The sequence below is a fragment of the Sphaeramia orbicularis genome, unplaced genomic scaffold, assembly GCF_902148855.1.
Source record: "Sphaeramia orbicularis unplaced genomic scaffold, fSphaOr1.1, whole genome shotgun sequence".
In the NCBI taxonomy this organism is placed as follows: domain Eukaryota; kingdom Metazoa; phylum Chordata; class Actinopteri; order Kurtiformes; family Apogonidae; genus Sphaeramia; species Sphaeramia orbicularis.
The window spans coordinates 38443-58688 of NW_021941614.1; the positions used below are offsets into that span (position 1 = coordinate 38443).

At 41.4% G+C, this 20246-nt stretch overlaps 1 protein-coding gene across 1 annotated transcript in view; it reads left to right on the forward strand.

The window, feature by feature from the left end:
• The window catches only part of LOC115416482 (NACHT, LRR and PYD domains-containing protein 1-like), a 26827-nt gene extending 7687 nt beyond the window's left edge, over window positions 1-19140 (forward strand). The window contains exons 3-10 of the mRNA XM_030130259.1: window positions 1828-1973; window positions 10825-10871; window positions 12938-13152; window positions 13307-13617; window positions 15555-15668; window positions 15757-15898; window positions 17095-17165; window positions 18886-19140. Of these exons, the coding sequence (XP_029986119.1) occupies window positions 1828-1973; window positions 10825-10871; window positions 12938-13152; window positions 13307-13617; window positions 15555-15668; window positions 15757-15898; window positions 17095-17165; window positions 18886-19140 (1301 nt within the window). The remainder of the gene's footprint in view (window positions 1-1827; window positions 1974-10824; window positions 10872-12937; window positions 13153-13306; window positions 13618-15554; window positions 15669-15756; window positions 15899-17094; window positions 17166-18885) is intronic.
• Window positions 19141-20246: the final 1106 nt, after the last annotated feature.

Consider the following 20246-nt stretch of genomic DNA (forward strand, 5'->3'; position numbering starts at 1 on the left):
TGAACAACCACTTTCATTGTGTTAGGGTTTCCATGTCCCACCTCCTCTAGTCTTCCTGTTTCCTGTCAGTTTACACATAGCTGAAGTTCCCAGTCAGTTTGAGACGGTCAGATGTTTTGGGGGTCTTTAGTTCCACTGTGTATAAAACAGCTCAGATAACAGCTGTATTTGTGTTATTCTATAGAGATGGACCGAAAGATCTACAGCTGACAGACAACAGCAATGTGAGTATAGGAACAGGTTCTAAGGGAACTGACACTCAAAGGTGTTGGTTTGGAGGCCTGGGCACCGATGAGCTGGTGAATATCAGACCCGGTTGGACAGGGCTTGGCTCTGGGTTGCATGTTCTCCTCATGCTGGTGCAGGCGTCTTCAGGTCATTTGGTTTTCCCCATGGTCAAAACCTATGCTAGTTTAACTCTCCTTCAGTGTCCTGGACTGAGGTTCTGGTTCAGATGCGGAGTCGGTCCTGGATGTCCCACTGCTCCTCGTTGTTCTTGGATTAATCCAGACAGGACATTTTTTCTGCAGGGATGATGAAAGTGAACTTTACATCATTTCCTTGAAAAGAAACAAATCACATGAATGAAATAATGTCAGTGGATGATGATTGGTTCATGTTCGGTTTGTGTCTGAACCAAGGTTCTATAGTTTTGGATTTGTACCTTCACCAAGAAGGTTCTGCTTTTGTCGGCGTTGGTTTGTCTGTCTGTCTGTCTGTCTGTGTGCAAGATAACTCAAAAAGTTATGGACGGATTTGGATGAAAATTTCAGTAAATGTTGACACTGGCATAAGGAACAAATGAGGAAATTTTGGTGGTGATTGGGGGGGGGGGCCACGGAGGCCCACTGATCTGCCTTGGCAGAGGTCTGTGCTCTCCGAGTGCTTCTAGTTCATTCTAGTTTAGTTTATTTAGTTTTGACTTTTTTTTTTCTCTAATTAAGTTCTTTTTAATTCATTTTTAGAGCAGGTTTGATAGTTTTTGTTAGTGTTCATTTTTTTCTAAATGCTTAGTTGTAGTTCAGTTGTAGTTCAGTTGTAGTTCAGTTGTAGTTCAGTTGTAGTTCAGTTGTAGTTCAGTTGTAGTTCAGTGGTCTCTTTTCTCTTCTTCTCTGTGCTCCTATTCAAATCAATCCCAGACAGGACTCTGCTGCTTTAGTCTCCATGTTTCCAGGTAGAGTGGGGACCAGAAGACGACTGGAAACCACAAGTGAACACAAGTGACGGAGCAAAAAGTGTCGTATGGAGACAGCACAGAAAACTGAGAGAGACAAAGAAATCCATTGAACATCAATCTGACATTGACAAAGACCAAAACCAAGGGAATTTGATCCAGAATTTTTATCCGTTTTAGTTAGTTTAGTAAACACACAATACAGTTTCAGTTAGTTATGGTTTTTTCTTTGAATTACAGTTTTTATTACCTCCGCTAAGGAGGTTATGTTTTTGCCAGGGTTTGTTTGTTTGTTTGTCTGTCTGTCTGTCTGTTTGTCTGTCCGTTAGTGTGCAACATAACTCAAAAAGTTATGGACAGATTTGGATGAAATTTTCAGGGTTTGTTGGAAATGGGATAAGGAAGAAATGATTAAATTTTGGTGGTGATCGGGGGTGGGGGGGCCCACGGGGAGGCCCACTGATCAGCCTTGGCGGAGGTCTGCGCTCTCCGAGTGCTTCTAGTTTATTTCAGTTAATGAAAATGTTTTTTCAATTCTAGTTTTGGTCATTTCGTTAGTTTTCGTTAACGATAATAACCTTGGTCTGAACCCACTGGGCTGAAAGAACGTCCACATGTCAGTGTAACGTCTGCTGGTTCTCATCACCCTCCAGATCCGTCCACGTCAGTCTCAGAGCCGAAGGTGTTGGAGGACATGGAACAGGTCTGTGTGGACCCAGACCCTGGCATGAATCTTGCAGATCCACAGAAGCAGCAGCTGGTCTGCACAGAGGCTCAGGATGGACCGTCCAACTGGGAGGTACACCCACAGAAATGTCAACCACTGGGACCAATCACAGTCAAGTCCTGAACCGGGACCAAATAGTGCATGTGAACAGAACTAATAGGGTAAGATCTGACTTTAGTGGTCCCACCACGGGGAAACTGTAGTGTTTACAACAGCAAAATGTGAAAGACGAAGTGCATAAAGACAGGCAGAAACATTCAAGAGTAAACATGAAATAGAAAAAAGCAAATCTGCTGTTTATATTATAGCTGCGGGAGACTTTCATGACTAGTGTTTCCTCAGATCTGTCCGTCCTCAGTCATATCCTCCGTTTCATTCGTCTGTTCGTCTGTCTGTCATTACTCACCTGAATCTCTTTCATTACAGTGAACAGTTTCTTAGTTCATCCACCAGAAACAAAACCACTTGTTCACAAACAGAGCCAGGAGGGAACTCAGGCATCTTGGGAATTTTGTTGCGATGTGCATTGTGGGAAACGAAAGCTTGTGCAGCCACCTGACAGCAGCAGCTGCTAAAGACACAAAGCGGAAACGGCAGGAGCTCCCTTCCTTCTATGCATATTCCTCCAGCTGTTTCCGCCTTGTGTTTCATCTAGGGATGGAACCATATGAAAATGTCATATCACGGTTATTGTGACCAAAATTATCATGGTTATCATTATTATCGCGGTATTGTTGAAATGTGTTCAAAATGTTCAAAAAGTACTAATACACACTGAAATAATATAACCAAGTTGTATTTTGAAAAAGAACTAATACAGTAACATGCACAACGTACTTTCTGTGGCAGAAACACTCAAGTAATGACATGTAAACAACAAACATACAAATGTGCATTAAAGCTGTCACCTGATGGACAGAACACATATGTGCACCAGGGGTGGAACTGACAGGAGCTGATCAGTATCAAAGCCATTAGCAGTTCTGCTGATCAATCCAGTTTCTCCTATTGATTCCTGTGGTGTTTTTGAGTGTGAAAAAAAAGTAGTTGGACAGAAAAGAGTGGAGTTTGAACATTTACTCATCAGATCATTCACACTGTCACACACATACACACACACATACACACATATACACTATTATACACACATATACACTATTGTACACACATATACACACATATACACTATTATACACACATATACACTATTGTACACACATATACACACATATACACTATTGTACACACATATACACTATTGTACACACATATACACACATATACACTATTATACACACATATACACTATTGTACACACATATACACACATATTCACTATTAAACACATATACACTATTATACACACATATACACTATTGTACACACATATACACTATTGTACACACATATACACTATAGTACACACATATACACTATTGTACACACATATACACTATTGTACACACATATACACTATTATACACACATATACACTATAGTACACACATATACACTATTGTACACACATATACACACATATACACTATTAAACACATATACACTATTATACACACGTATACACTATAGTACACACATATACACTATTGTACACACATATACACTATTATACACACATATACACTATTAAACACATATACACTATTATACACACGTATACACTATAGTACACACATATACACTATTGTACACACATATACACACATATACACTATTAAACACATATACACTATTATACACACGTATACACTATAGTACACACATATACACTATAGTACACACATATACACTATTGTACACACATATACACTATTAAACACATATACACTATTATACACACGTATACACTATAGTACACACATATACACTATAGTACACACATATACACTATTGTACACACATATACACTATTAAACACATATACACTATTATACACACGTATACACTATAGTACACACATATACACTATTGTACACACATATACACTATTATACACACATATACACTATAGTACACACATATACACTATTGTACACACATATACACTATAGTACACACATATACACTATTATACACACATATACACTATAGTACACACATATACACTATTGTACACACATATACAGTATAATAATAATAATAATCTTTATTTATATAGCACTTTTCATACATTAAAAACTGTAGCACAAAGTGCTTTACATATCAGTTTAAAAATCAGTACCGCCCCCCACCCACACCCACCCACTCACCCGCACACACACACACACACACACACACACACACACACACACACACACATATATACATGCAAACCCACAAGCTCACACATACTTAAGAAGACAGGCTGAGCACGGGAAGACCAGAACAAAAATGTACAAGTAAAAGTAAAAGAGGAGGCGCTGTCTCAGGGAGCCATCTGCACCAGGAGGCAGCCGCCGACCCCGGCAACCAGGCACCAGCAACACAGCCCCGCATCCCAACCAGTGGGAGAGGGCCAACTGGGACCCCCACCTACCAGAAAGGAGTGGACCCCAGTGAGAGAAGGCGCCACAGCCCCCGGAGTCCACAGCCCCCCCCCCAGCATGGAGGGCTCCCTCTGATGAAACACTGGAGAATAAGAAACATTAAAAAGATATAAAAGAATTGATTAAAGAAGCTAAATTTAAGACATATATGAAAATAATAAAAATATTAAACATTAAAATGATAAAACAGAAGCACTGGTTAAAAGAATCTTAAGACATACATATTAAATATAACTATAAAACCTTTGAGTAGATAAAACAGAAGCATCAGTTAAAAGCCAAATTAAAAAGGTGGGTCTTGAGGCTGGTTTTAAAGTGTCTCCATTCTCTGCGGTCTGAGGTTCCCTTCAGGCTGTTCCATAGTCCAGGAGCAGAATGCTGAAAAGCTGCCTGGCCATGGGTTTTTGTGTTGGCTTTTGGAACTGTTCAAAGGCCGGTGCCAGAGGAGCTCAGGGTCCCCCAGGGTTCATAAGGTAAAAGCAAGTCTAAAAGATAAGAAGGTGCAAGACCATTAAGACATTTAAAGACTATTAAAAGGACCTTAAAATCAATCCTGAAACACACGGGGAGCCAATGCAGTGATTTTAAAACCGGTGTAATGTGAGCCCGCCTTCTGGTCTTTGTCAGCACTCGAGCGGCTGAATTTTGAAGAAGTTGGAGTTGTGAGATTCTGTCTTTGGGAAGAGCAGAAAGCAGGGCATTCCAGTAGTCAATCCTACTGGAAATAAAAGCATGCATCAGCATCTCCGTGTTGGCTCGAGAGAGAACTGGACGGACTCTGGCTATGTTCTGAAGATGATAAAAACCTGTTTTTACAATAGATTTAACCCTTTCATGCACGAATTATGAGAACCTTAATCAATTTTTTTTTTTTTTCCTGAGTGTTTTTATTCCTCTTTAGGCATGAAAAAAACAATGTGATAAAAAATTTTCTTCTGAAAAATAAAAAAATAAAAATAATAAAAAAAAAAAATAAAAGTGAAAATACATTAAAAAAGTAATGATGACAAAAAAATTCTTATGAATCTATTTTTCATGAAATTGCAAAAATATCCACTAAGCTGGACACCACACGTTTAATTTTTGACACACAGAAACATGTATTTACTGATAAATTGTGTGAAAACTGTGGGGAAGGCTTGTGATTCTGGGGGTTTATCCTCAGGAGAGATCAACATAATGTTACCAATTCGTGTCAGAAAAGACATGTAGTGTCTTAAAACTTTAATAAAGATATGTGTAAAGAAAAACAAAAACAAAAAAAACAGCAAAAAGAACAACAAAATCCATGAATATACAAGAGAACAGCTGTAGAATAGCTGTCCACTGTAGTGACCACTATGCACAAAAGGGTTAATGTGTGGGATGAAAGTGAGCTCAGAGTCAAAGATAACGCCCAGGTTTTTTACTTGTTCAGATGGGTTAAAAGAGTATGCTTGTAGTTTTGGTAAGTATTTCTCTCTCGTAGCCTCAGGACCGATAACTAAAACTTCAGTTTTGCCCTGGTTGAGCTGTAAGAAGTTTTCTGCCATCCAGGTTTTAATATTTAAAATACAGTTAAAAAGGGCATCAACTGGCCGAGTGTCTTCAGGAGACATGGTAATACTATACAATAAAAACTATTATACACACATATACACTATTGTACACACATATACACTATTATACACACATATACACTATAGTACACACATATGCACTATAGTACACACATATACACTATAGTACACACATATACACTATAGTACACACATATACACTATAGTACACACATATACACTATAGTACACACATATGCACTATAGTACACACATATACACACATATACACTATTAAACACATATACACTATTATACACACGTATACACTATAGTACACACATATACACTATAGTACACACATATGCACTATAGTACACACATATACACACATATACACTATTAAACACATATACACTATTATACACACTTATACACTATAGTACACACATATACACTATAGTACACACATATGCACTATAGTACACACATATACACACATATACACTATTATACACACAAACAGTCAGATTTAACTGAACTGTTTAATGAACAAATGTAAATATTCTGAAAGAATGAGGATTTAAAACATGTTAGGATCATTTGATCCAGACTGGTCAGTGGTTCAGTCCTGGTCAGTGGTTCAGTCCTGGTCAGTGGTTCAGTCCTGGTCAGTGGTTCATCCCTGGTCAGTAAGTAAGTAAATAAGTAAAGTAAATTTTATTTCTAGAGCACTTTTCACAGACAGAGTCACAAAGTGCTTTATCAGTTCAAATCAGAATCAAATCCAGTTTACAGACCCAACAGAATCCTTCAGGATCAAACACTTGTGATTGGTGACAGTGGAAGGAAAAAGTTCCCTTTAACAGCAGAAACCTGGAGCAGACCCAGACTCCTGAAGGATGGACGTCTGCCTGGACCAGTGGGGTTAAAGAGAGAGAGAGAGAGTAAAGGAGGAGAAAAGAGAGAGCGATAGAGATATAGAGAGACTGGGGGGGGGGGGGGGGGGGGGGGGGCAGACATGGAGTACTTTATGATGAATACATAGAGTGTAATCAGTCTGTGGTGGTCCTGGGTCAGGTGGGAGACTAAAAAGCCTTTTTGAACAGGAGGGTTTGGAGGTGTTTCTTAAAGCTCTGTACAGAGTCCATGGACCGTAGGTGTAGAGGCAGGTCATTCCATAGACGTGGTCCACAGCTTTAACAGACCTGTCACCGCGTGTGCTAAAACAGGTGTGTGGAACCATCAGCAGGTGTGTGGAACCATCAGCAGGTGTGTGGAACCATCAGCAGGTGTGTGGAACCATCAGCAGGTGTGTGGAACCATCAGCAGGTACTGTCCTGAAGACCTCAAGCTATGAGTCGAGCTGTAGGGCTGGATCAGGGAAGCAATGTATGCAGGGGCCTGGCCATGTAGGGCCCGGAAAGTTAGCAGAAGAATTTTGAAATGAAGACGATATAGAACAGGGTCGGTGGTTGAGTCCTGGTCAGTGGTCCAGTCCTGGTCAGTGGTCCAGTCCTGGTCAATGGTTGAGTCCTGGTCAGTGGTCCAGTCCTGGTCAGTGGTTCAGTCCTGGTCAGTGGTCCAGTTGTGGTCAGTGGTCCAGTCCTGGTCAATGGTTGAGTCCTGGTCAGTGGTCCAGTCCTGGTCAGTGGTTCAGTCCTGGTCAGTGGTCCAGTCCTGGTCAGTGGTTGAGTCCTGGTCAGTGGTCCAGTCCTGGTCAGTGGTCCAGTCCTGGTCAATGGTTGAGTCCTGGTCAGTGGTCCAGTCCTGGTCAGTGGTTCAGTCCTGGTCAGTGGTCCAGTTGTGGTCAGTGGTCCAGTCCTGGTCAATGGTTGAGTCCTGGTCAGTGGTCCAGTCCTGGTCAGTGGTTCAGTCCTGGTCAGTGGTCCAGTCCTGGTCAGTGGTTGAGTCCTGGTCAGTGGTCCAGTCCTGGTCAGTGGTCCAGTCCTGGTCAATGGTTGAGTCCTGGTCAGTGGTCCAGTCCTGGTCAGTGGTTCAGTCCTGGTCAGTGGTCCAGTTGTGGTCAGTGGTCCAGTCCTGGTCAATGGTTGAGTCCTGGTCAGTGGTCCAGTCCTGGTCAGTGGTTCAGTCCTGGTCAGTGGTCCAGTCCTGGTCAGTGGTTGAGTCCTGGTCAGTGGTCCAGTCCTGGTCAGTGGTTGAGTCCTGGTCAATGGTTGAGTCCTGGTCAGTGGTCCAGTCCTGGTCAGTGGTTGAGTCCTGGTCAGTGGTCCAGTCCTGGTCAGTGGTTGAGTCCTGGTCAATGGTTGAGTCCTGGTCAGTGGTCCAGTCCTGGTCAGTGGTTGAGTCCTGGTCAGTGGTCCAGTCCTGGTCAGTAGTTGAGTCCTGGTCAATGGTTGAGTCCTGGTCAGTGGTCCGGTCCTGGTCAGTGGTTGAGTCCTGGTCAATGGTTGAGTCCTGGTCAGTGGTCCAGTCCTGGTCAGTGGTTGAGTCCTGGTCAGTGATCCAGTCATGGTCAGTGTCCTCTGGTCCAGTTGCTGTGGTGGTCAGTCAGTGTTTGTCCAGTGTCGGTTCCTTCAGTTCCTAACTCCTCCTCTCTGGTTTCTTCTCATTGTGTGTGTGTGTGTGTGTGTGTGTGTGTCCAGTTGTCCACTCATTTGAACTGACAGCAGGGCTTTAGATTACCTTAATTTGGGCACATCAGATGCTGGAATCGGCGGAGGGGGTGGGTGCGGGATTAGATTTTTCAACAGTAATTCCTGTTTTCTCAGACTATTTCAGATATATTCAAGAGTATGAAGGCATGGATTCCACAAGTCTAATTTCCAGAAGTATTGATCAGCATATGGCCAGCTGATTTTAATTCCAAAATCACAGGACTGCATGCAGGCAGATAATTCATATGTCATATGTTTCACTGCGTTTGTTATGTGAGCGGCCTGAACTTATAGGTCGCCCACGAGGCATGGTTGTTGAGAGAAAACCTTTGGCGTACAACGTACGAGTCAATCTCCAAGCTCTCATCACCTCTCATTGGCCGAAACGGGTGATTTAGACCAATCAAACGGCGCAAATATGTCATACCTGCTGCCAGACAATAGTCTGGTCTTGTCTGTCTTTTATGTTTGTGTGTCACTTCCTGTTTTATTTTGTTAAGTTTTCCCTCATGTGTCTTGTCTGTCGTCTTTACTTCCTGTTCCCCGCTCATCCTGACCTCTGTCCTGATTACCTGTCTCCGCCCTAATTTGCTTCACCTGTGTCTAGTTGTCTTCCCTCCCTTTTGTGTATTTAAACCCTGTCTCTTCCTTATGTCAGTCGCCAGTTTGTAACTCCAGTAGTTCAGACCAGCGTACTTGACCTCGTTTGTTCGTTTGCTTGCCTGTTTTTTGACCTGTTTTGGATTCCTCGGTTTCTCGTCTTCTGCCTGATCCCTGTCGGTTTTTGTCTGCCTCATCTGATCTGGTTTTGACCTTCTCGCCCTGACTACCGGTACGTGAGTTTGCCTAGTCCTTATGTCCTGTTGCCCGATTGTTAGCCTGCCTGTGTATGACCTGTTTCCGTCCCTGACCTCCCTTTGCTTTTCCCCAGTCGGGGAAAAGACTCCTAACACCGCTCGGGGAGACGGGCTGCTGCCCTCGATCCGGAGGACGAATCTGAGGAGAAAATCCCCAACCATTATCCTCAAGATTCTGTCACTCATTATATTTTTTCACCTGTGTGTGAATAATAAACCTTTTGGAACTAACTTTTGTTGTCGGAGTTCTGCATTTGGATTCTGTGTTTGTGCTAATGTTATCACAAAATATGACTTCTGCGGGAAGCATGAATACTTGTGCTTTCCTGTTCGGTACATATGTGTTGTTGTTGTCAATGTTTTCTCTGTCGTTATGAACAAGCCTTGTATATTATAACCGATGTGTTTTACGGGAGGAAAAAAGCAGGGGCGAGTGAGTCAATACTTTCGTTTACACTCTGCTCTGGCCTTTTTTTATTTTTAATTTGGGGACACTAATTTGGGGACATTTAATTTGGGCACACCGTTAGTCGGCCCAGCCAAGGTGTAATCTAAAGGCCTGGACAGGAGTTTGTCCTCAGTGTCTGAACTCAGACAGTTTCAGTGTGGGGGAGGATCTGAAGCAGTGGGGGCTGGGGAGGGGGTCACACTAGTGCGGACCGGGTCTGTCCGCTCACTCGCTCGGACGGACTGAGTCCGTGTGCGTGCTTGTTCGGACCGACCCGCAGTCAGACGGACCAGGTCCGTGCTGGAGCCCCTGACCCTGACCCTGTGCAGGTCTGTCCTGCAGGGTTCTTCAGCGTGTTTTCAGAGGCCAAACCTTCCAAAGTGCACACACACCTGAGTGGAGCTGCTTCTGCAGGAAATGAACAGTACTGTGAGTTTTCTAGGTGCGGGAATCGAACACAGTTATCATAATAATTACAATTTAAACGGTAATACTAACCGTCGGACATTTTACCACAGTTTATCATTATACCAGTTATCATTACATCCCTGGTTTCATCTATATAATACCACATGGTTGTGCTACTGCTGTCAGGTGACTGCGCGAACCTCCCTTTCCCACAAGCATGTCGTGACAAAATTCCTCAGATGGCCGAGTTCTGTCTGTTTGTAAACACATGGTTTTGTTTGTGGTGGATGGAACTAAGAAACCGTTCACTGTAATGACAGAGATTCAGCTGAGGAACGACAGACAGACGAACACATTCATGAAACTGAAGATAGGACTGAAGATGGACAGATCTGAGGAAACACTGGTCACGAAAGTGTCCCGCACCTTTAAATGTAATATATAATGTTCCAGTAATATGAAAGTAACAAGTACATTCCTGTATCTAATACTGGACTTTTGTCAATTCTAGGAGTTCACACCTGAACTATCATCTGAGTCTGGACTCATTTCATACAGGTACCAGGTTCACTCTGTCACTGCTAATGCTGTCAACACTCATGCATGTTTATAGTGTTCATCCTGCAGCAGCTGCTCATTCACATCATGTCCACAAATACACTTTGTTCCTCTGACTTTAACCCTTTCATGCATGAATTATGAGAACCTTAGTCAATATTTTTTTCTTGAGTAATTTTATTCCTTTTTAGGCATGAAAAAAACAATGCAATTTAAATTTGTTTATGAACCTATTTTTCATTGAGTTACAAAAATGTCCACTTAGCTGGACACCACACGTTTAATTTTTTAAGTAAGGAAACATTTATTTATAGCCCATCATTAGAAATTGATGTTCTGTATGAAAACTATGAAATAAGCACATCTTTAATGCCATTTTCTCACATTTTAACATACTCTAATATTAGTTGTTACTCACTTCATGGAGATAATATGCAAAAAAAAAAACATTTTGTATAAGAAAACTGTTAATTACAGTCTAATAACAATCAGCAACTGATTTACACTAAAACATGTTAGTGCAGATCAGGTTTATGAAGAGCAGCAACAGTACGGTAATGGTCTGAATGTCAGTGTAGTATTATGGGATGGTGCATGAGTGTCCACTGTGTTGGCTGATATGGAACTGAAACAACAAAAGCCATGAATATACAAGAGAACAGCTGAAGAACTGTCCACTGGAATGACCACTGGAGTGACCACTGGAGTGACCACTATGCATGAAAGGGTTAAAGGCACCACAGTACCTACATTTATCAGTAAACTGTACATTGCTCCCCAACTCTGGAACTCCTGCCACCGGAGCTCAGAAATACCACTTCACTCCCTCTCTTCAAACCCAAACTCAAACCCATCTGTTTAGGACCGCTTTCCCTTTATGACCATAATTGCATTGTCCAATTTTTAACCTACCTTGTACTTGTTACTCTTTTTTTGTTGCTTCTTTTAAACTCACCTGTTTTACAGTACGGTGTCCTTGAGTGCCAAGAAAGGCACCTATAAATAAAATGTATTATTATTATATATTGGGTAAAATTATTATTATTATCATTATTATTATTATTATTATTATTATTATTATTATTACCCCTCCGGTATCCGGGCACACTTTGCACTTTGTGTTAAAAAGCTTAATATTATTTTTCACAATTTAAATAAGGTTAGAATTCAAAAGTTGTTCATTTTTGCATGATCTTTAAAATTCTGTCCACCAACTTAAATGTGCACATTGTAAACAAAAGGAAATGACCAGACTAGCATCTGTCTGCCAAGTGTGCCTAAAATGCACTATTTCTAACATTTAATATGTATGATTAGGACTGAGCTGGATTTACAAAAATAAAATCAAATTAGAGCAGAAAAATAAATCAATATATAATATTTAATAGTTTGATTTATAGGTGTGCATTTTACACACATTTGGTGACAGATGCTAGTATTTTTAAACATTTGACCTAGCGGCAAAAATAATAATGCAAATTAACCAGTGTTGGAGTTAATCATTGACATATGCCAGGATGAAAAATTCTAATAATATGTGATCCACTTTTTATGGAGTATATTGAAAAAAAAAATTTTTTTTGTGTTTTTTGCATCGAAAAAAAATGGTTTGTTTCCATTACAAACACGGCATTTAAAGGGTTAAAAAATGTGACAATTATTGAGTATTTGGTATTTTTATTTATGGCTGAAGTTGATGAAATAGAAAAAAGTGTAAAAGAATTAAAAACAAACTGTGTGAAAATTTTTGACATTATTCCACAGGTGTGTGAAAACGCACACTTGGTGTTTAGTAAGGGCCTTGGAGGACGTGATACCAGAGGGTTAAGTAAAAGGTCTGATGGAGATTGTTTGTGTTGTCATAATTTCTGCAGCACTCGGAGCTAAAACCACGGTTAATGATCAGAGTAAAGGGTTAAAGCAGAGTCTTGTTTTTGTTGTTGAATGTTGAGACAAACACAGACTGAAGACACTCCACTCAGGACACAGTTCACTTCCACTGGACGTTAAACCTGCAGCCTCCACGTGGACAGAGGACAGTAACAGGACCGCTCTGTGTCTCCCAGGTTCAGGTGTCCTCATTCAGGTGCCTTCCGTTGTACTCGGACTGGATTGGTGTTTGTTGTGGCTCGGGAGGCGGGGCTGATCTACAGGACCGTCCAATGGGATGAGCTCCTCCTCCAGTCAGCTGGCAGGACGCCTGCAGGGCCGCTGTTCAGTATCGAGTGTCCTGAGAACGCCGTTTGGCAGCTCCACCTCCCGCACTGTGAGACGAAGCACGGTAAGAAAGTTCAACAGCTGAACCGTGATCCTGCCGACATCTGCCAGAGGACGTGTTCATCAGACACATGAAGCCCTCCATCCTCAGGTTCATCTGTTCACACACTGTGGTGAGGTGGTTGTGAGTGAAAACTGAAGGCTGTGTGTTTTTACAGGTCAACGCTCTAAAAGCCTGCTGTCTGTCGTCCACATCACTGATGATGGAATGGAGTTCACTGACACTCTGGAGATCACAGACACTCATGTGGTCATCAACGTCCAACATCTGTCCCTGTTTGGCCTCACCTGGATGTTGGAAATGATTCAAAACCTGATCTCAGTTAGCGGTCATATTATCGAATCAGTTACTCAGTTCACTAAAGCAGTCAGTGGCCAAGTTCTGCTGTTCCTGGCACCACCAAACCCAAGAACACAGAGACAAAACCTCAATATGTTACTGCTGCCGAGGAACGTCCCTTTAGACGAGGTAAAGGTTAATGGAACTAATAACTGTTTTATTTTTAGGCTTGAATCTTCTTATTTTAACATCAGCAACAGTAAATAGTCTCAGGTAGTTTGAACAAACATCCACCTATGACGGTCATGTGTAGGCATGGGCATCGAGAACCGGTTCTTTCTGAGAACCGGATCCCAGCAGCTTGATTCTTTGGAATCATTTGCCTGCCTGCTTAACCATTCTGCTTATCGATTCCGCCTTCATTGCGCATGCGCGATGACATCATGCGTACGCTGCATTGTTTTGGTCAGAATGAAGACAACATGGAGTTGAGGTAGAAACGGTCCAAACAGACCAAACCAGGTCCAAACAGACCACACCAGGTCCAAACAGACCACACCAGGTCCAAACAGACCACACCAGGTCTAAACAGACCACACCAGGTCCAAACAGACCACACCAGGTCTAAACAGACCACACCAGGTCTAAACAGACCACACCAGGTCCAAACAGACCACACCAGGTCCAAACAGACCACACCAGGTCTAAACAGACCACACCAGGTCCAAACAGACCACACCAGGTCTAAACAGACCACACCAGGTCCAAACAGACCACACCAGGTCTAAACAGACCACACCAGGTCCAAACAGACCGCACCAGGTCTAAACAGACCGCACCAGGTCCAGTTGAACTCTGTTCAAACATTCGTCCACATGTGATTCATCTGATTCTCTACTCAGCGGTGTTTGTGAATCTAGCGGCAGAGTGAACACCAGACCGTCATCTGGGCCCAGTTCTGGTTCTGGTGCAGGAAACAAACATCGTACCCCCTCAAATACAAGTTTTCAAAGGTAGGGGAAAGGAAATGAGGAGCACAACAACAGGAGACGAGCACAGTCGAACCAGTTCCACGTAGTAGAAATGAGGAAATAGAGGAATTAGTAAAGAGTCTGGAGTTTCACTGGCACTGTATGCCCCCCCCCAAACTGGGCCCGGCGTCATCTGTTCTTATTATTTGTTCGTACTGTATATGTTCTGTTTTCTGTGCAGATGGAAATATAAAAGACAGTTAATGCAAACACACCTGTTTGTACTCTTTTATTCCTTCACCCAATGAGAATCGATAAGGAATCGGAATCGTTAAATTCTTATCGATTCCCATCCCTAGCCCTAACTATAAAGTCTCTCATAAAGGACCGTTTTCTTCCTCCTCTTTAACGTACAGAGGGTGTCTCCTCCCAGACTGAGGCAGGAGGTGGTTCCACAGTAGAGGAGCTGACAGCTGAAGGCTCTAGCTCCTGTCCTACTGTTGGAGGTTCTAGGAACCACCAGTGCACCTGCATGTGGACAGTGCAGTGCTCTAGATGGATTGTATGGACCTAAGAACTATTTGTAAGTGCCAGGCCATGACAGGCTTTCTAAGTGAGGAGGAATATTGGAAGTCTATCCTAGCTTTTACATGGAGCCAGAGCAGAGAAGCCAACACAGGACAAATATGGTCTGTCATACTGGTTCTAGTGAGTACATGGCCAGCAACATTCTGGATGAACTGAAGGGTCTTCATATGAGTCAGTCTTTCTTCAACACTGGTTCAACTGGTTCTTTTTCAGCCTACCAGGCACAACACTGAACTTTAAGAGTTAAATCAGGTGTTGTTGTGTCTGTCTGTATTCAGATAATATGATTATTGTAAATTTACCAACTGCTGACAGTCCAGACTACTTTGTCCTTGTTCTGCATCTGATAACGACTTGCCTTCATTTGACATGAGTGAAGCATCTGGTCATGGCAGTCAACAGATATATATATATATATATATATATATATATATACATATATATATATATATATAAACTATTTATGTGAAACTGGGACTCATTGTAAGGCTGAAGAGAACTGAGGTGATGTCCAATCAGTCTGTTGCTGTATCAGTTGCTGACAAAAATGTTCTAATGTTTGTTCAGGTTGAAGCAAAACAACAAAATGATGTGTACATCAAGGTGGCTGCCACATGTGATCTCATCAAAAACCACAGTTACAGCCTTCACTGTCCCGAAGCCCACAAAGTCCAGCCCAAGGTGAGTCGAAGAAATGATTGTGTCATCAGAGGCTTTGAATCGGCTGTTGTTACCTTTACTTATTACTGAACCTAATGATGGTTTTCAGAAAGCAAAGTTTGACCTGGACTTCGGACCAAATTATCACCCAACATTTCAGATTCGCCTGCCAATAAACACTGACCAAGTATCTTTAACAATTCGAGATCAACGTGAAACAGAGATCTGGGAGAATGATGTAGATCTGGCTGGTAAGACTTTGTCCTGCAGCACCAGTTCACCTGAGAACAGAAAAGAACCATCAGTGCAATCTGTTTTTGGTGCTTCTCACCTGACCTCAACTTTTATTTCACGAATTTTGGACTTAACAGAAAGAAATCCTTACACGGCAGCATGTAGGCCTACCCACACTGTAAAAAAAAACCCCAAACAAACAAAACATAAAAAAGGGCAATATTCTGGCAGCAGGGGCACTGAAAAAATACTGTTAAATAACAAAAAATAACCATCTCATAAAAATATGGTAATGTTCCATAATTAAAATACAGTTTTTTTTTTGCCATAACTTTACATGAGATTTTTTTTTTTTTTTTTTTTTTTTTACTTTTTAATGTTTAATAAAGAATGTTTACATGTATTAAAACAATCAATTTACCTATACATATATATATAAATAATTTTCAGTGAGACTCAGTTGTCCAATCCACTGATAAAAACTGTATTTGGTCAGTTTATCAGTGCTTATACATGTTATACATTCACAAAAATACATTTATTCAACATTTTTGTTTTGAAACCTCCTGTAATTACACAAGATATTTGTCAATGAACAAACAAGTCTGGTTAAACTTATAGAACAAACACTTCCTTTACAGTTAATTGTCAGTAATTTTATCTCTTTTTTTTTCAGTATTAAACTTTAAATTAACGGTTTAATCTCATAAATACAAAAGAAATGTTTGTGAAATTATGATGCATTTGCAAATGTATTTCAACTGTATTTTTCTGTGAAAAAAGAAAAAAATTCTTTTTAAAAAATTGAAATTTTTTGGTTATTCACAGTTACAGTTTTTTCATGTTATTTTCTATTTGATATGTAAAATCACAGTCTATTTGTGTCATTTCATTGATATTTTCCTGTATCTTAAAAATACAGGAAAAATCTGTCAAATAAACGGTGAACATTTTGTTAAATTATAGATTTTTTTTTTTTTTACAGTGCACAATGCCCTCCGTCATGTTCTGATTAAGGGGATTGACATAAATAAATTATAATCAGAATCCAACATTTCTAAAGCAACAAATGCGAACTTTATATAAGAAGCTTTTTTTTTATACAAGAACACCTTTACTATTTCCTGTTTTCAGTGTGAATATACTGTGGTTGTCTTTGGACTCCACAGGTCTGAGATCCAGGTGTGAACTGAACCAATGTTGTCACTTTCAGGTCCTGCTGGAACTGAAGGAAATCTACCAGGGGCTGTGCAGAATGCCACACCAGAGGACACCACGTCTACAGTTCAGTTTAACTTTGTTCATCATGTGTTCAATTTAAGGATAATATACAGCAAATCGATCATTATAGTCAATGAACCTCTGCTTTATGTCGGGTCCTGCATCCACTGTCTGGGTTTATTTCACTACAATGAGCAGCTCCTTGTACGAAATCCTGATTTTTACATAAATGCTGGAATTTATTCACAAATCTGATAAATCTGCAAAACCCACTTTAATGACCTCCTCTGTAGATTTTCATCTAGACCAGGGGTGGCCACCCTGGTCCTGCAGAGCCACTATCCTGCATGTTTTAGATGTATCCCTCTTCCAACACACCTGATTCAAATGATAAACCTATCATCAGTTCTGCAGAAGACGGAATGACCATCAGGTATGTTGGAAGAGGAAAACATCTAAAACATGCAGGATAGTGACTCTGCAGGACCAGGGTTGACCACCCCTGATCTAGACAAACTTGACAACACGGCAAAAAAAAAAAAACTCCTTTCATGTGGTAATACATATCATATTGAAATACTTTTTTTATCCATGTTTACTTCATCCACTTATACAAGTCCCACCCTGTTTACTTTAAGCAAAACCAGGACCTGGATGAGGATCTTTTCCACCTGAAATCCAGTCTGATTTAGTTCAAATACAGAGCCACAACAGTCCACGTACATCCGTAGAAATAAAGACTGATCACTTCGACAGCTCTGTCGAGACACATCAAATGTTTGCTTTACGACTGTAATACAAAATATACTGTATTTATATTAATGGGAACAAAAAGCTGTTTTCTCAGTAAAAAGTAACACATTAACTGGAGCCACTCTCCTGGCTTTGGCATCATATGCCTCGTTTCCACTACGTGGTACCAGCTCGACTCGACTCAGCCTTTTTGCATTTCCATTACAAAAAAAGACCTGGAATCTGGTACCTGGTACTACTTTTTTGGTATCACCTCCGCTGGGGTTCCAGGACTGGGGACCAGATACTAAAAGGTGACACTGTGTAAACACTGCAGACCACTGATTGGTCAGACAGTCGTCTCTGTGCCCCGCCCTTTTACAAAACAGATGCAGAAGTTTCCAGTAAATCTGTCAGTAGGTGACTCCACATGATGACAGTCTGTAAAACTACACCAAGGTTTGTCCAGGAGGTTCAGACGCAAACATTCTGCACGAGTTTGATGAGACAAAACGCAATGAGTGAGTTTATCAGCAACTGTGAGCAGACGACACGGAAGTAAGGCGCTCCATCGCTATGATGACCAGGTACTGGAAAGTGGGTAGTATCCTGGAATGGAAACGGTCTGGAATAAGACCTGGTACCTGAGTCGAGTCAAGTCGAGTCGAGCCGGTTCCATGTAGTGGAAACACGACATTAGTTTTATGGTGGATAGAGGCTGTGACACTCACTGGTGCTTGACTATGATGCATATACTAACAGTTTGGAAATACTAGAACACTGGCTTCATTGTGAAGACACGTTCTGAATCCATCTCCGTTCCTGTCAGAGTCGACAAACTTCAAGACAGACAGCAGAATAAACAGAATCAGTTCATCTATGATTGAGACCAACACTCAGAACAGACACAGTAGAGTTTCTATGACAACATCATCAGAAGTCTGGCTCCTCTTCACCTTCTGCATAAACTGTTGATTAATTCAACCTGAGTTTTTCCAGTGGAACTGATCATCTGTCTGAACACTGACCTGTTTTTAAAACCGTCTTTCAGGCTGAAACTCTTCTGCACATCCTGGACGAACTGGGAGGAAAGGATTTTAAGACCTTCAAGTGGCACCTCCATCATCAAGTGGTGGATGACATCCATCCAATTCCAGTCCACCAGTTGGAAAAGGCAGAGAGGACAGATGTGGTGGATCTGATGGTGCAGACGTACGAGGAGTGTGGAGCTGTGGAGGTGACCAAGACACTTTTACAGAAGATCAGTAGGATGGATCTGGTGAAGAAGCTGCCGAACATCTGCTGAGGAACACAAGGTCAGTTACAGGGAGAACAGTAGGACATTTAGACATTCATTATATCAGTTGGATCTGGAGAAAAGATTCTCAGATGATCTTTGAAGGTCAGTCCACAGTTTGAATGACCATTTTTCTCACCTTACACCATTTTCCAGTGCAGGAACTTTTAGCTTTACCCGGAACTTTGAAAAACCCTGGTGCGTTTCCTCCTAAATTACCTGGGTAAAAATCTTCCCCTTGCCCCCAAACTTACCCCAAAGAAGTTCCTAAGAGGGAGGTAGTACTTTTCAGATTACCTGAAAAAAAAAAGTTTAGGGGTGGGGCTGTGTGCTGGAGAACGCTGATTGGTGGACTACACTTGCAGCTTTCCACATTCCACCCACCCGCCATTAAGCCACTGTGTGGCAGCAAACTTTATTTTGTTAATTTCATTTCCACAAGCTTTGTCTTTTGATAATTTGGAAAATGGACCAAACGAGAAGCTACAACAAGTGGATGGACGACAAGGTCCAGGCTCCTTTTTGAGGGCATTTGCAGAAGAGGAAATTCAGACAAACTCGAATCGGCAACATTAAACAATTGAGTTTATTTAAAATTAAGCAACAAGCTGGCAGAGCTAAATGTAAGACACGCCTAAACAAATACGAGAAAAGATGAAGAAACCTAAGCAGGATTATAATGCTGCATTTCCACTATGTGGTACCGGCTCGACTCGGTATTCCTGGACACCGTTTCCATTAAAGGATACTACTGACTTTACAGTACCTGGACATCATAGCGATGCGGCGCGTTATTTCCGTGTCGTCTGCTCAGAGAGTTGCTGAAAACTCCCTCGTTTCGTGTTGTCTCGTCTGAATTTTTATGTCGGCCACCAAAGACTGAATCTCCTTGAGTGAATGGTGTAGTTTTGGGCTGTTATCATGTGGATTAACCTGCCGCTATATTTACTGTAAACTTCTGCATCTGTTTTTTGTAAAATGGTGGGTCACAGAGAAAACTCTGACCAATCAGTGGTCTGCGGTGTTTATACGTCATGGTTTAGTATCGCTTGGAACCTCGGTGGAGGTGGTACCAAAAAGCCAGTACCGGGTACTAGATTCCAGGTCCTTTTTCG